The sequence below is a fragment of the Sander vitreus genome, chromosome 4, assembly GCF_031162955.1.
Source record: "Sander vitreus isolate 19-12246 chromosome 4, sanVit1, whole genome shotgun sequence".
Classification (NCBI taxonomy): domain Eukaryota; kingdom Metazoa; phylum Chordata; class Actinopteri; order Perciformes; family Percidae; genus Sander; species Sander vitreus.
This window is the reverse complement of record NC_135858.1, coordinates 30,956,485-30,972,596: the sequence shown is the minus strand read 5'-3', so window position 1 is coordinate 30,972,596 and position 16,112 is coordinate 30,956,485. Positions and strand designations below refer to the sequence as shown.

The window sequence follows — 16,112 nt, the reverse complement described above, 5'->3', positions numbered from 1 at the left end:
ATGTTCTCCTCGGCAGCCTGTGCACTGTAATGAGAGCCTCATGCTGCACTCTTGCTACATTTTGTTTGATTGTAAACATGTGTAGTGTGCCACATTTTATTTAGTGTGGAGTATTCTGTCCGCCATAGGGAGTGTTTTTATTAGATTTATCAATCACGGAGTTTGGGTTATGTTTGTGATATTGATTGAGTTGAGAAATTTCCATTGGAAATGTTTACCATTGTCTCTGCTACAGTTTTTAAAATTATCAAAAAAAACTATAGGGGATCTCAAGATTGGTTCCAGAAGATACACTGAACAAGTTATTTTGCATTCCTCCTGTCTCAAGCTTTACTGTTCATTCAGCTTCCAAATGCTTAAAGTGACCACCTGCTACTTCAAATCATCATACTGTGTCTTATGTGCACAGTGGGCCATGCCTGACAATAAGTACACACTCTAAAGTGTAGGCAAGTGTGTAGTCGCAGCGGAGAATTATCAATCAGGTCTATCCTTATATCACAGCAGAGCAGCTTCTCTGTTGATCTGGCAAACACTGAGCCGAAAAGATACTGACGGATAAGAACAATAATCATGAAGGCAAAGGGAAAAGAGATGCACATGAAGAAAACATGAACTGTGAAGGTTGGTTTTGATGTAAAAACGTTTCAATCTATCCAACCTTTTTACCCGTTTACTGTGAATGCTATGCTATTTACTGTGCATTACTGTGAATCATATCACTTCGTTCCAAATCAAAATTGACTTATTCCCTCTCTGCTTTTTATTTCAATGATTTATTTGTTTTGCGGGGAAATGTTTGAACAGGGAAAAGAGGTATGTGATTGTCTAAGTGCCATATGCCCTGTCTCCTACCCTTCCCTTACTGTAAGTCCTGTGCATGCACTTAATGATATACGGCTATTGTTGTAGAGGATCATTAATGTTTCCCTTCTCAACAATGACCCATAACCCCTTTCAACTTGGGGTCACTGCTACTCAAGTGCTTGTGGCTTGTTAGCGTCTAAGTTTTACTAACAGTTTAGCCTTTGGTGATGAAGAACAGAGACAAGCACTTAAACAATAATTGTTGGACTCATTAAACTACGCTCTTAGAAAACAAAGTGCAGAGTTGGGAATTTTGATGCTGAATGTGTCACTTTTAGTCTCAAAGAGTACAACTCGGTATCTTGTTTTCTAGGAGTCTACCCCAAACCATCCCTGAATATGCTAACCCGTTTTCCTGTGTTTAGCCATGTGTCATTTATTCTACCAATTCCAGTAAGTAAGCTTGGGGAAGGTGTTGTGTCATCTTTCCTTCCCTTGAATAAACCCATTCCGCTCCATTGGATCCCTCAGCACACACAATGGAGGAAATGCGAGGCATGCTTTGGGTGATCAGTGATAACATGATCACTCCCCTTGCATTTCAATGAAATGCCTATCCTGCGGCTCATATTATGGGAGCACATTGGTGAACCAGCCAAACCAGCGTTAGACTTCAACCCTGGCAAATATTGGTATCAATTCCCTTTTTATTTTGGTCAATTTGCAATACAGAGGTATGACAGTACAATTTACTTGTATTTTTTTAATTGTGTGGCTCTAAAGCTGGTTATTGCTCATCCTATTCACCAGCCCCATGTTGTGCCTCTCATGTAATCACCAATTTTAACTTCAATAATTTCTAGCAGATTACTACATTCAACTTATAGAAATGATCTATAGTTTTGTGAAAAACTGAGGAGTAAAACTGCTTCAGTTTGTTAAACAAAACATGCATTTTTTAAACGCATGCTCATAATCGTCTAAGACTCTTCTGTCCTGCCACTATACAAGTATTGCTCCTGCTGTACAGTGAGTTTCCTATGGGGCATCTCCCAGCAAAATGGTGACGGGAAAGAAATAGCTGCCTAAACAAAGACAAGCAAGCAGAACAGGTGTATTATTAGTTCTAAATAAAGTGGTAACGTGTCATAAGATGGTGCCCCATCAAAACCACTCAAAGAGAGTATATAGAAGGTTCTTTGGGCTTCCATAGTCTTCTTGACCCATAATATACAGTGTTTTCCCCGCCAGGCCAACAGGAACCACCGTCTAGGCAGGAAAGACTACGAAAATGAAATCTCACAGAAATGTTTTGAATTCACACAGAGAAAAATAAGATGTTTGGCTTTTGATTGTTCTCCCAGGTCTTGGCAATCACAAATATAAAACTATTTCGACTTTTTTCCCCAGAAAAGTCCATTCAATTTTATCCAAAAGTTAGTTGTGTCATCTCCAATGCATTTTCTGTGTGCTATTAGACATCATGAGGCCAAATCAGACTCAGCCACGGTTGCAGGCAGACACAGACCCTATCTGTGTCTGCCTGCAATACACACAGACAGACATACAAGGCCCTCCTGCTTGTATCAGGTTAGGGTTATCTATTGGCTGACCAAGCTGCCTGTCTCCTAACATGACTTCATGTGATTGGTCGACACAGCCAGCAGTCAAGACAGTCAGAAGCCAACAATGGTAAAAAAAATCATGCGAAAAGATGACTAAACAGCTGTTCGGTCGTGGATTTATCGTTCTGGAATTATTGTGCAAAGTCTCCGAAAAAGTCACTGACGTTCCTTGCCGGATTACTACGCTAGGGCTATGATTGCACTAAATGTCTCTTTGGAAAGGCCCTGGTGTTAGCTATAATGCTAAATACACAGAACAAGGCTAGGTTGAAGTCCTGCAGATGTATTAGATATTACGTGACTCCATTTTTGGATTCATAATTATTTATTTACTGTACAAAGACACTGTAATTCCATGATGGATTAACAAGCTTCTGCATGGCCTACAATCGCAGGAAGGACCTCGTTGAAATGGCACATTTCTCTGATTCTAAACACTAACAAATAAGTCTCTGCACTTTATTGATCTGGAGATATTAAATATGACAAAATAGAGCTCAACAGTGACCGCCTACTTTTTGAACGGCTCTGGTTCCTCCACATTCAATATCTCCATTGACGTTTCATTAAATGCTAATATAAAGAGTTTTAAGCCTGGGACCAAGATGAATCATGACTATAAAACATTTGATTTGGTGCAAAAAAACATTTTGAAAATGGCAAAAAAAAGTCAAAGGTACAAACGTTCATAGACTTCAATGATAGAGGCTCACTCTAGCTGCTTGCATGTGCTGTAATCATTTCCATGATTCCATTAACGGTGAGCTCCACCAATCAGAGATGTCGCTGTTACGCTTAGGATTGTGCTTAGTGTAGTACTTCTCGCATCACAAGTAAAACATGTTTTTCTTAAAACCAGGTTGATTTCATACGGACTTCTAGCTTCTACAAGAGCAGAAACCTTAGTTTCACAACCTCGCAGCTCGTGGTTAGTCTATCTCGGATGGTTTAGACGTGGCTGATAATCAAAATCCTTATGGAGAAAATGGGATTTTTTTAAATTCCAGAACCACACTGCTGAGCTCTATTAGTGAGGTTGCTTGCGTCAAAATAAGAACACAAGCACATGTCAGCACTGCAGTATAAGACGCGGATGCTGCCCTTGCAGAGGAGATAGTGGAAGGGATGGAGAAAGCCTGGCATGGCTGACATGGTCCCTCATGGCTGGATGTCAGGCTTTATCCCAGCACTGTACATCCGGTAAGCCAAAATATGTGGCTTAATGTGTAGTAACACATTTATCTTAGTTAGGGCCCAAGCACCGACATCGTCGGGGGCGAAGCATATAATGAGTTATAGTCATAGCACCACCTACTGGCAACAGGAAGTCAGCCATGATGAAAATCATTCGATTTACCTGAAATTTACATGATGTGGTTTAAACATGATATAGAGCAACAAACGACGTGTACATAGAGTTTTCTCTAGCGCCATATAGTGGACACAGGAAGTGGTGCGCAATTTGAAATAAGTAATTTCCAACGCTACACACTATATTGAGGGAATTAAGTCTAAATCTTGTGTGCAGTGTTTTCGACAGTAATAGAAATACACGGCAGCATCATCTGGGAGCTGCCAGCACCCCTGACGTGCGCGGAGTGCGAGGGCCCGTTCATCGCTGCTTGCAGCTTTAATTTCACATTGGATTTTTGGACCACACCCTATGTTCAACGGCTTTACTTTGGCAGATGTTAACAACATTTTCTTCACAGTTTTACTTGGGGGTGTGATAAGAAGCTATGCTTTCTGGTTGCCATCTTTGTTTGGGTTACGTTCACATTCAAAATGTTTGAACACTGCAGAGAATCGTTATTAATGACAGGAGAGTGTTCTTTTCGCGTCATGTTTTTTTAAAACACTTGCTACAAGGTTTATGTTGCATCTTTTTGAGATTAGCTTCTTATTTCTCAAATAAAATTGATGATTACATGAGTGGCACTGACTAGGTGTACCTTCGTGCGAACTATCTCACACCTACTACCCAATGCTAAGAGCTCCCATGGCAAGTGCATGCCCCCTCCCCCCCCCCCCCCCCCTTCCTTCCTTCCACCACCACCACGTAAGCCCATGGGTACATTCACATTACAGTGTTGACAGCTTGATGTGAATGAGCAAACACCATGGTACCTCAGGGGTCCCTCTTAAGAGGCCTGGCAAGAGTGGGGGTGCATGGAGGAGAGTGAGTGTTTCTGATGTGCATGAGAGAGTCACTCCACTGCGTCTATTCGGCAAGGAGATATGAGCACGACGCAGCTCGCTGGCTCCTTTCTCCTGATTGACTCGCTGAAGGAGCTGCGGGGGGAGTGTTTAAGTAGCTCCCTGCCATGCCTGTCAAGGAGCTGCTGCTGTTTCCTCTGTGGGCCAACAGAAAAGCGTGTGATTTCCGTGCCCAAGCGCTGTTTTCTCTGCTAAGAGTTGTGAAGAATGCTTCCCCGGAGATCGCGCAGTGGCACCAACTTGATTTCATATGGTGAAAAAGTGAGAGAGAGAGAGAAACAAGAACGTTTGCAATAGATCAGTGGAGTTACATTACACCGCCAGCCTTTATGGTAAATGAGATTCAAATTGTTAACTGTAAATACCTAAAGACGTGCCCATGGGGAGCACTTCTCTTTGTCAAATTTGTCACCTGTCTTTCACTCTCTTTCAATTTTCTTGCACTCCCTGCATTCTGCCTCCCTTCCCTCTCTGTGTTTCCTTCTCTCCACCCGAAGGCCTTTGCATGGTGGTCAGACCTGATGGTGGAGCACGCCGAGACCTTCCTGTGTCTCTACTCGGCCGACATGGATGCAGCTCTTGAGGTTCAGCCGCCCGACAGCTGGGACAGTTTCCCCCTCTTCCAGCTGCTCAACGACTTCCTGAGAATGGACTGTGAGTGAGAAGCTATTAACAGAAAACATGTTCAACAGGCAGCATGGGACTGAAGCAGCTTAAGTTCCCTTGCAGTTGGTGTAGTAGGTCCTGTACAGGGTTGATCAGTGAAGCAGTGATCATCAGACACTGGGGATGGACGCTGATCAGGGGTAAAATGGAATGGAAAGTCAGATTATCCACTTGCCCAGGTTATCCTAAATTAATAATTCAGTCAGGAACACGTAATAGATTTAACCATTTATTGCAACAAATGGAAATAGAGTTATGCTTGGCGCTGATAGTTCTGCTCTTGATAATGCTCCCTGGACCAGCCAAGCAGCATGCTAAGCTGAGACAGGGAGCACCATGCAGAAACCCCCCTGTATACAAGAGTGAGCCAAAAGAAAGACATTGAAACCATTTTAAACTTCGAGTCATGTTAGGACTCTGATCTAGGAAGGTGGAGGCTGGTGTGGTGGAGGCAAAGCGTTGCCAGCGGTAGCAGCAGCAGCAGTGAGTGAAGCAGTATCAGTGTAGCAGGGATCAGTGAGGAGTCACATTTAAAAGGACTACCTTGATGTAAGAATGGCTGTGATTGGTGTGCATCTATTCTATAGCCACGACGTTCCACTCCCGCGATTGCTCTGGTGCCTCCGGAAATTCTGCCGGATGTATGTCTTTGCAGCCAATGTTCGTTTCCTTCCGCTTTCTTTGTGTTGGCGTTCTAAACTCCGGTGGATTTCTGAGGACTATGGTTAACTGCTCCTCAGATCTCTGCAGGGTAAATCCAGACAGCTAGCTAGACTATCTGTCCAATCTGAGTTTTCTGTTGCACGACTAAAAAAACTTTTAAACGTAAACATGTTCCACCAAAACAAGTTCCTTCCTGAGGCTTAGCGCCACCCAAGACAATTGTGATTGGTTTAAAGAAATGCCAAGCCCTCCTCTGCAGTGCTGTGGGGGAAGGTCTGGCAATGCGAGACTAGGGTTAGGTTAGCGCAGCGCCCGTGATGGGAGCTATGAGGGGCATGAGCACAAGGGGACCACTGATGTGGAAAGCCACTTAAAACACTCCCTAAAAATCCAAGTTTTGTTATTTAAAAAACTATTTAAAAGGGAAACAGGTGGTTTTAAAAGCTGATTACATAAAAGAGCCACTGGACAGGAGGCCAGCGGGAGTCATATCACTTTAAACAAAGGCCCACCACCCCTGCCCTGGCCTCTCTTCTGAACAATAAAAAATAAAAATAACTGATATAAATCCCCTTGTGTATCAATATGAAAATCAATTCAAACGTTTAAATAATGAGAATGTATTTACATTAAAATCATTAAGACTATAATACACATTTAAAAGAAAGTTGTTAGGAGCTAATTGAATAAACGGCTTAATTTTAGGGCTACAGTTAGGCGTTAGCGCTCGTTTTCTGCAGAGTAACAACCACATGAGCTATCTGTTTGGTATCAGTGGTCAAGCACTGTTTGGCATACTCTGATCCACTGCATGACCAAAAAGGGATTCAAGTCGCCAAAGTATCAAATCAAATCAAAATCAAAAGACCTTTATTTTTCCCGTGAGGGAACTTCATTTGTGGTCAGGCACATTCAGACACAACACACAACAATACATAGTCAATAATCATACCCGAGAATAAATAAATACTTCAAAATACTAAAAAACTAAAAACCCTGAGGGAAGGAGTAGGGGGGTGGGTAGGGTGAATAGGACGAAGTCTGGAGCAACCACAGTAATGTCTTGTTACCTGGTATATCCACAGCAGCTCTTAATGTTTAAGGTTTTCTTCCCACTTTTGATACCAAAACATTGTCACATGATGTGTTTCACCAATCCATCCAATCCTGCTTTGCCAATTTTGGAAAGTGGGACATTTCTAAAGGACTGCCTTATAATTGTTTATAGTTTAGTTTGGTTTTGTGATGTGATGTGGCTGTTAGTGTTACTAATGTATTCTTTAAACAGTATATAGAAGTTTCTCATTTTCTCATCAGAAAAAATGTTCGTGATCATTGTTTGTAACATTTTTTTTTAGCACCCAGTTCTATTATTATAATCAGCCACAACAATCAAGGCCATTTCTAATGAAGGTTTACAGCTGTTGTTGCCTGTGTACTCCAATCTCCCTGAAACATCTCTCAAATGTCTCTGAAATCATTCCTGTCAATGTGAAACGTCTACTTTTAGCTTGGAGCGGTTTACAAACTGAATGCTGTGTGTGCGTGTGTGTGTGTGTGCGTGTGCGTGTGTGTGTGTGTGTGTGTGTGTGTGTGTGTGAGTGTCTGATTGAAGATAATAGTCAGGTCTTGATGCTGGTTGCTGCAGGCCAGCCATCTCTCTAATGAACTGCATGCACTTGCCTGCAGGAAGAGTGTGGAGCTGTCCGTGGTGCTGTAAAGGAAACACTTCAGTGTTCACAATGCAGACTCAATCTGCGGGGCGCTAATTGTCCCTAGGGACTTCATCCCCTTTTCAGTTTGTCAGTCGGGAGTCAAGGAGAAGGCAGAGCGGGGTCTACTCATTCAGCTGAACAGAGAGTACTGCACATGGCTTGTTATGCTCACTTGTTAGTGTCATCAAATTGGCCACCTTCTCATTTGCTACATATTTTCAATTGTGTTAAAAAGGCAATTGAAGTGCATTTCAGTGGACATAGCTACACCAGCCAGCAGTTAGGAGGAAGGAAGGAAATTCTACAGCACTGGCGTTAACACAGTGGCTATAACAGAACCCTATTGTTTCTGAACATTTCCTTGCATGCTTTAAATTGAGTTAATTCCTTTAGATGGACTCTTTGGTGCAAAATACAAGCAAAAAATACTATCAGAGCAAAATGTTAAAATAAATACTGTATGTTCAACAAATCAACAAAATCTCAGTAGTATTGGCTATCTTTATTCTATATGTTTTGTCACAAAAAACGACTGTTAAAACATTCATGAATTCATGTCTTGTAGATTACATTGATACATAATGACATACTTTGTCAGCATTCATTTGAGGGTTGAGGCAGGAATCATTCTCAGTTTTCTTTTACTGTCAAGAAATCCCATGACAAAGACAAAACCAACAATGTGGTTCCTACTGAAGATGTACATCTTTAAAAACAAGTCACAACTATAGAGTTTCATAAGTAATTTCCTCAAACAGCTGGTCACTGGAAGGAAATAGTGCATATGTTGGGGACTATTTTCATTGGGCGAATTAATCCACATTTTGTGCTCTATGAGGCAACAGGACATATCGTATGTGGGGTTGAGTCAAAATTAGTCTTGCATTGCCAGACCTTACTCCAAGTGCTATGGAGTACGGTCTGGCTACACCACAGATGCATTCTGGGATAGGAGAAAAAAATGCATTTCTTTAAACCAATCACAATCGTCTTGGGCGGCGCTAAGCTCTAGACGCAGCGACGGTGGCTCTACAAAATAGTCTCGGGAAGGAACTTGTTTTGGTGGAACATTTGAACATATGAACTGTTTCAGACTCAAGTCAAAATAAAGTACAGTGTGTATTTTCATGGTGATGAATGCACATGTATGCGAACATGTATGCGTAACAGTGTGGCTCACTGATGGAGCTCTATGGCACAGAGGAAGGAGATATATCAGGCTGTGATACACACAGTGTTATTAGTAGATACATTCATTGTACAGACTGATCTCATTAATCTCATCAATCCGTATGCCATTTTGGCGTGTTATCAAGACGCATAATCGCTTTTTAGCATGTTTATCAACGCCGTTTGGCCTCCATTGACCTACATTACATGTGAATTATCGCCGTAGCAAGTAGTATGAAAGGACAGAAGTCTGCAGAGGGCGATTGGTTGGAGTGGTGGATGGGTCAAACACAGGACTTTCACACAGGAGAGCTGGGATCGCGTCCCACATGTGGCATTTAACCGTTTTTTTTGTTTTTGTTTTTTTTAAGCCTTCCCCAATGTTCTTTTCCTAAACCCAACCGTTTATTGTTTTCCGTCCGTTTACGTTGGTCACCGTCGTGTGGCGATGCCATGTGGTGTGTATGTTTACATCCGCTGTATACAGCGTAGACATACACATGGATAGCTCAAATGCGTACAGATAACACGCCATTTGACTTTAGGAAAGTGACGTGTATGTTTACACAAAGTCATGATGCCATGTTGCATTGTACGTTTGCAGTGGCGAGGAAAAACTTCCTTTTAGGCAGAAACCTCGGACTGACCCAGGCTCTTTGTGAGCGGCATCTGTTACTGCCGGTTTGGACACAGAGACACTTATACACATATACAGATATAGAGACATATGATTCATAATTATAGCAGTAGGAATGATGAACAGTGGCAGTAATAGCAACAATAAAGATAGTGGAACTGTGACTAGAAATAATAGTTGTAGCAGTTCAGGGCGTAGCAGGGCGTAGTAGGGTGTAGCAGGGTGTCAAGCAGGACCAAGGCGGCAGCTGCAACCATGATTTAGGTGTCACCCCAATCCAAGGAAATCTGCGAGGAGAGAAAACATAAGGACTCCGGGGAATAAGCTCCCCGGAGAGAACTTAGTAACAAGCTTTTCTGGGACATGAATGCACTCAGATGGAAAGAGAGAGGAGAGAGGAGCTCAGTGTGTCAAAGGAAGTCTCCTAGCAATCTAGACCTATAGCAGCATAACTATGAGCTGGTGCAAGGCAAACCTGAGCCAGCTCTATAAGGGTTGGTAGATGAATCGGACGACTATGAAGAGAAACAGAGAAGAGGAGGGGTTCCGTGTCTGCAGCCATCCTTTGTTTTTCTGAATGACTCAATCAAAACCTCAGACCACACCATGTTATTGTGTAGCCCAATCACGTCACAGGGTCCATCTTCAATACCAATCAAGCGCCCACCTTCAGGCCTGAAAAGTAAAGCCAATGCTGAAGTTCCTTAAACCTGCATTATATCTCATTTGCAGCAGGGGGGCGACTCCACTGGCTCCAAAAAGTCAGTTTCTATAGGAGTATATATTTAGTCTACATTATATAAATTACTACTTTCAAGTCTTCTTTAATACATCATGATGTTCATTTTGTAAATTATTTTAAAATAGACACAAATCATGACAGAGGCTTAGCAATACTAACCATGCTAACACCGTGGACATTAAAATAGACCTAAACTTGTTTTTCCGTGTTTTCATCTTAAACTTTGGCCCTCTCACTGTGTGTTTTCACTTCATCAAAGTTAATTGAAATATTTTGGTCGCCTAAAAATGTCTTGTTCAGCGTTCTGCCAACCAAGCTTGCTAGCTACCGCCAGCGTCAGCTGGTAACTTAGATAGTCTGCCGATTTTCAACCAGCTCTGTGTTCTGCCGTACATGCAGATGAACGGCACCAGTAGCCGGGGCTCTGCGTTACCCTGCCAGTAAATCTCCGATGACTCGGGTCAGCGTGTTGAAAATCAGCGACTTTCCCTCTTTAAGCGTGTAGCTTAGCGCAGAGCCATTGAAAGCATACACAACACTGGCTTAGATTCGTCATCCTCCCCAGCTCCAACCTTTTGTCCAAAGATGGTCATTCCTTGCTCCAAAATACCAAGATGGTGACTGCCAAATGCAAACTCCTGGCTTCCAAACAACAGTTTGAAACCAATGGGTGACGTCAGCGATGCTACGTCCATTATTTGTACAGTCTGTGATACCAACATAAGACTCAGCACAGTCCACACAGTTTAACAAGCGCTCACTTTAGGAAAGCGTATCATCATGGGGACATCTTTTCCACAGAAGGTCATCTGCTGTATTGCCCCACAGCGGTGCACTTATGTAGCAGTAAATAGCCTTAGCACTAGACAGGCGCCAAAGTCGCGCTGCCATTCGAGGAGTTAATGAGGTCTAAAGCAGTGGTAGCTGGGCCGAGGCGAGCCCTGCGAACACACTCCTGGACACAACACATCCAAGTGGACAGCAGCCGCTCAAGTGGCTAATTGGGAGCGTGGTAATCAGGGAGCACAACAAACATCGCACCTACTGTGTATCATCGACCTTGACTCGGATGCCAACACACACAAACACAAACACATACATGCTCAGAGGGGGAGAGAAAAACAAAGCGAGAGAGAGGGAGAGGAAAAGCAGACACACTGCATGGAGCCGTGAGGCATCACATTAGCACACACTGGCCTCCATTTTATCTCCTGTGGTCTTTGTCAGTGTTGCCTTTTTACCAGTTGGGAGCCGACGGAGACTAGGGGGAATGTGTGTGACGGATTGGATTTAGAAATACCCCAAGACTCCAACCTTTTGTCTCGAAACACTGAAAACTGGATGTGCCGTGTCATACCTACTAATGAAGAGTCCTTGTTTGCCAGAAACACCAACCTCCCCTGTCAAGTGTTCATTATCACCATCTAGGAATTTTGTGTTATTTGTCTCGCTGCCCTTCAGCTTTATCTTGTAACCCAACATGCACATGAACATACAGTATAAAAGCGTAAAAAGCCCCTTTAGGTCACAGTTACATTTTGATTGTCATTCCGATACATCTTTATCAGTTTACACTGAAATTCATTTTGCATTCCCAAGCAGCTCCGCTCAACAAAAACGCAAAGTACACAGAAGTTAGAACAACTACACATGTAGTAAAAAAGATGAAAATGCATGCCAACAGCCATGGTAAAGAAACATGTTTCATGATATCCTCAGATCTAGATCTCAGTTGGAAGCACACTGATTTTGGTTTAGCAACAAGATAGACTGATGTATAAATAGTTCTTGAGCCTGTTGTATCTAAACGAAGGGGCTCTAAATTGCCTGTTAGAAGGCAAAAGTTGGTATTCATAATTTAAAACACGCATGGAGTCAGAAGAGATGCTGTTAGCAAGCCGGAGCATGCTCTTCTTGTGGGTTGTTTAAAAGTTGTGTGATCTTGTATATCATATATATGATGATGAGCGTAAAAAGTCCCTTTGGGTCCCAGTTACATACATAAAGCATGAGTGAAACATGGATGGTTGCGCTGTACCTATGCTGACATCTGTAGTGATTACATTAGAGGTGTGTCTGTTTAGTCAAATGTACATTAGACACCATTATAGACATCTTCTTCTTGTCATTAACATGTGTCCGTAATACTGCAATAGAAGAAACTCTGCAGAAATGAGATCTTGAACTGAAGTTGTTTTTCTGTGAGAGGGTCCCTGTTCTGTTTATCTCGTGCACAAGGACATACATGTTGTGGTACACATATCTGTCAATGGTTTCACACTATTCCACTGATCAACAGGTGGCAGTAACACGCCAAGAAACATAGTGATGCGCTATCAAATACAGGGAAGAGGAATACTGCCAGCTAGTAAACATAAAAAACAAACTCAAAATCAGCATTGCAAATGTTTTATGACGGAATGCATTCAACACGTTTGTTAACTCTCAAGGATACACAGAATGTGGTGTTACTGAAAAACACAATATAAAAATTACACTGTATATACTGTACATTTTAACTGCACAACTCAGCATTGCCTGCTATGTGCTCAGGTTTGCTTGGTCACTTCCATGTCTTATCTCCTCCTTCCTATGCCTTTCCTTTAGATAACCTGTGCAATGGGAAGTTCCACAAACACCTGCAGGACCTGTACGCCCCGCTGGTGGTGCGATATGTGGACCTGATGGAGTCCTCCATTGCTCAGTCCATCCACAGAGGCTTTGAAAGGGAATCCTGGGAACCTGTCAAGTAAGGATGTCGTAATTATCTTTACTTTAAACTATCCTCTTCTCCTGCTTTAGGGATCTTTTGTAGGATTAAGCCATTTTCACTTTGCACATCTGTGCACAGATTTAGCTTTGGTTTTGACTCCTTGAAACCATAATTGGGCAAGGCTATTGGGCAAAGGCGCAACTTTGGGTTTACCAACTGGGGGGGGGGGGGTTCAGACCTCCACCTATCTAGGGCGGTCCCGGGCCGTTTATGCATGTATTTTAAAAACGCGACAAAACATCGAAAAAATCAAAAACTCGAAATAGCGGCAAAAGTATCAAAAGGCAGCAAATGTCGGAAAAACTCGAAAAAAAACTCAAAAATGCAACATCATAAAAAAAACTAAAAACAAAACTAAAAAAAAAACTAAAAAAAGGCGATACAAACTTCCCAAAACATTGAAAGAATTGACAAAAGAAAGCCAAAATTTTTTTTTCCAAAAAAGTGACTAAATCTTTTAGCCCAGTTTTGATTATTGACCTCTGATTTCAGTGAAGGTTTTCTATTAATATGTATGTGATCGTGTGAGTGCTATCATTAAAAGCACTCTGCATATCAAACTCTTGACACATTGTCTATAGCACTTTGAAAAATTAAGCGAAACGCACCAGCAATGGGGATCAGAGGTGTAAAGCTCCATCATACGCTGCAGCTTCCTGCTGAGTGTGACGCTGTCACTGCGCCACATCCATCCCTATTCTCTCTTCAGGAATCTTGTGGATACACATTTTCTTCACTTTATATTTAGCAACAAATTCACCACCCAAAGAAAAGATGCCAACGGAGAAGGTAGACTTGTCTCATTTGCGCGTTGCAAGATCAGGAGAGTTGGAAGAAAAGCCCACACTGGATTTCCAAAAAGACCCGTGGAGGCAGGTTTAGGCGTATATACCTGAATACTAAAGCTGTGGCAGTGTGTTGTCAATGTCGGCATTTTATACAGGCCCAAAGCCACGTTTATCTCAACGTCACGGCATGCTGCGTGTGGATGGATGGAGAAGGCAGTGACTTGGAAATGGAATCCCAACATTTTCACTCCCACAACTGTATTTTAACTACTTCATCATTTCTAGACTCATTTCTGTCTTTGTCATTTTCTCTGTGTTTCTCAATTCATAATGTGTCCCTTGCTTGTTAATTCACCTAATTATTCCATACATAATTGTCTATTCTGTGTAGAAAAATGGTTTACAGATACAAACAAGACTAAGAGTCTACAGCCATGCTAGCAGCTCTGTGAATAGCTAAATTCTAACATCAGCATGCTAATATACTCACAGTGACCACATGTGCTAATTAGGATTAAACACAAAGTACAACTGAGGTTGATAGGCTCGAAGCCGCTCCATGCCGCTCCACTCAATATGGCTACATTATCAATTCAGTTTTCACATCGAGCTAAATGAGAGTGTGGGAGATAAGGCGGCGCTCCACCCAAAACCTTTCACTGGTTACACTAACAACATGAACGCTAAACTCTTTAGCCATGCCTCACTGTTGCCGTTGATACTGATTAATTCATTTAGAACTGCCAGCAAAAACCTGTGTAATATATTGTATGTCCGGTTACTAGAAATGAATCCACACCTAGTCTTGATTCACGACGTTCCACTTCTGGGATTGTTCAGGTGTCGGCAGGAAATTCCGCCGGATGTCCCTCATTTCGGCCGGATGTCCGTCACCTTCCTTTTCCTTTGTGTTGGCGTTCTAAACTCCGGTGGATTTCTGAGGACTATGGTTAACTGCTCCTCAGATCTCTGCAGGGTAAATCCAGACAGCTAGCTAGACTATCTGTCCAATCCACATGTTCAACCAACAACAAGTTCCTTTCGAAGGCGAATTTTACAGAGGCACCGTGGCTCCGTCCGGCGCTTAGCACCGCTGTGTGGACTAGCCAGACCCTTCTCCACAGTGCTGTAGCGATAGGCCAGCAATGCGAGACTAATCTGCACCTGCCAGCCAATCAGAAACGAGGATCCTCAGTGGCCATGGCGTAATTGTCATTACACAACACAGTACTGTATGTGACAGAGATCTTTTCAAAATCATCTCAAAATCTAAATGAATGTATTCTCTGATAATTACTTTGGCTGCATGTTTCAACAAGTATTTACAGACATGATCTCTTGGTTATAGGCTTGCATCTTTTCATATCTTTCCATTCCAAAGCTTTGCCCCCAATTATCTGATGTCGTATCACCCTGGCCCATGCTCCTCTCTACTTGCTGGGGGTAGATGGTTGAGGAGGGGCCACTTGTGTTTCAATGCACATTGGTTGAGTTTAGAAGGAAGTAATGGTCTTAAAAAAGTTCTTAGTGGTAAAAAGATACCAGCAGCTAAACTACTGTTGTTAATCCTGGTCCTAGAAGGCCTTCACTTAACCTGTATATGTGACCCCTTTTCCCAATTGACACAAAGTAAGGGTTCCCACCCATCCTGGAAAACCTGTAAACCTGCAAAAGTCTTGGGAATTCCACAAAAAGGAAAATTTCCTGGTAAAAAAAAAATTTCCGGGACATTGACATTGACATTGCCTCTTAGATTTGTAAATACCTGAAAATGATTTCTTAGGCGGAGTAGGAATGCTGAATCTAAGAAGAATAAGGCCCAGCCTGTATTATTCCTTTGCTCTTGTTTCTGTTTTTGTATGTAAATGAAATACACATTGCAAAATGTAAGCAATATTTAGTTTTTCTGAGCACACACTCTTTCACTTGCTTTGTCCTGTCCTGTCCAGAGCTGTTTCTACTAACACACACACACACACACACACACACACACACACACACACACACACACACACACACACACACACACACAAACCCACTAATAACAAAAAAGTTAAAATGATACGTCAGTCAACTGTAAAAACCTGCTTTTACATTAATGCAGCATGAGTAATAATCTGATGTTATAATACATATAAGAGTCATAGGTGACATTGTTCTACAATTGAGTATGTGTAGTAAGCTTAAATTTCATTGAGAAGGAAAATAAATATGAATATCAGTATTTCCAGTACTGTACATGCAGAATACATGTATACATTTAGTGATGCTTCAAAAGAATCTACTAGGAAACCACAGATGATTTTAGT

General features: G+C 42.1%; 1 protein-coding gene across 11 annotated transcripts in view; it reads left to right on the top strand.

Annotated features, from left to right (window-relative positions):
* The window catches only part of cadpsa (Ca2+-dependent activator protein for secretion a), a 236,100-nt gene that overhangs the window by 170,762 nt on the left and 49,226 nt on the right, over positions 1 to 16,112 (top strand). For 9 of the 11 annotated variants that reach the window (XM_078247561.1, XM_078247562.1, XM_078247566.1 and 6 more), the window contains 2 exons: positions 5,147 to 5,303; positions 12,850 to 12,991. In XM_078247561.1, coding sequence (XP_078103687.1) covers positions 5,147 to 5,303; positions 12,850 to 12,991 — 299 coding nt within the window. Of the gene's footprint in view, positions 1 to 807; positions 817 to 5,146; positions 5,304 to 12,849; positions 12,992 to 16,112 lie in introns of all 11 variants that reach the window. The other 2 variants (XM_078247563.1, XM_078247564.1) reach the window with 1 other exon arrangement.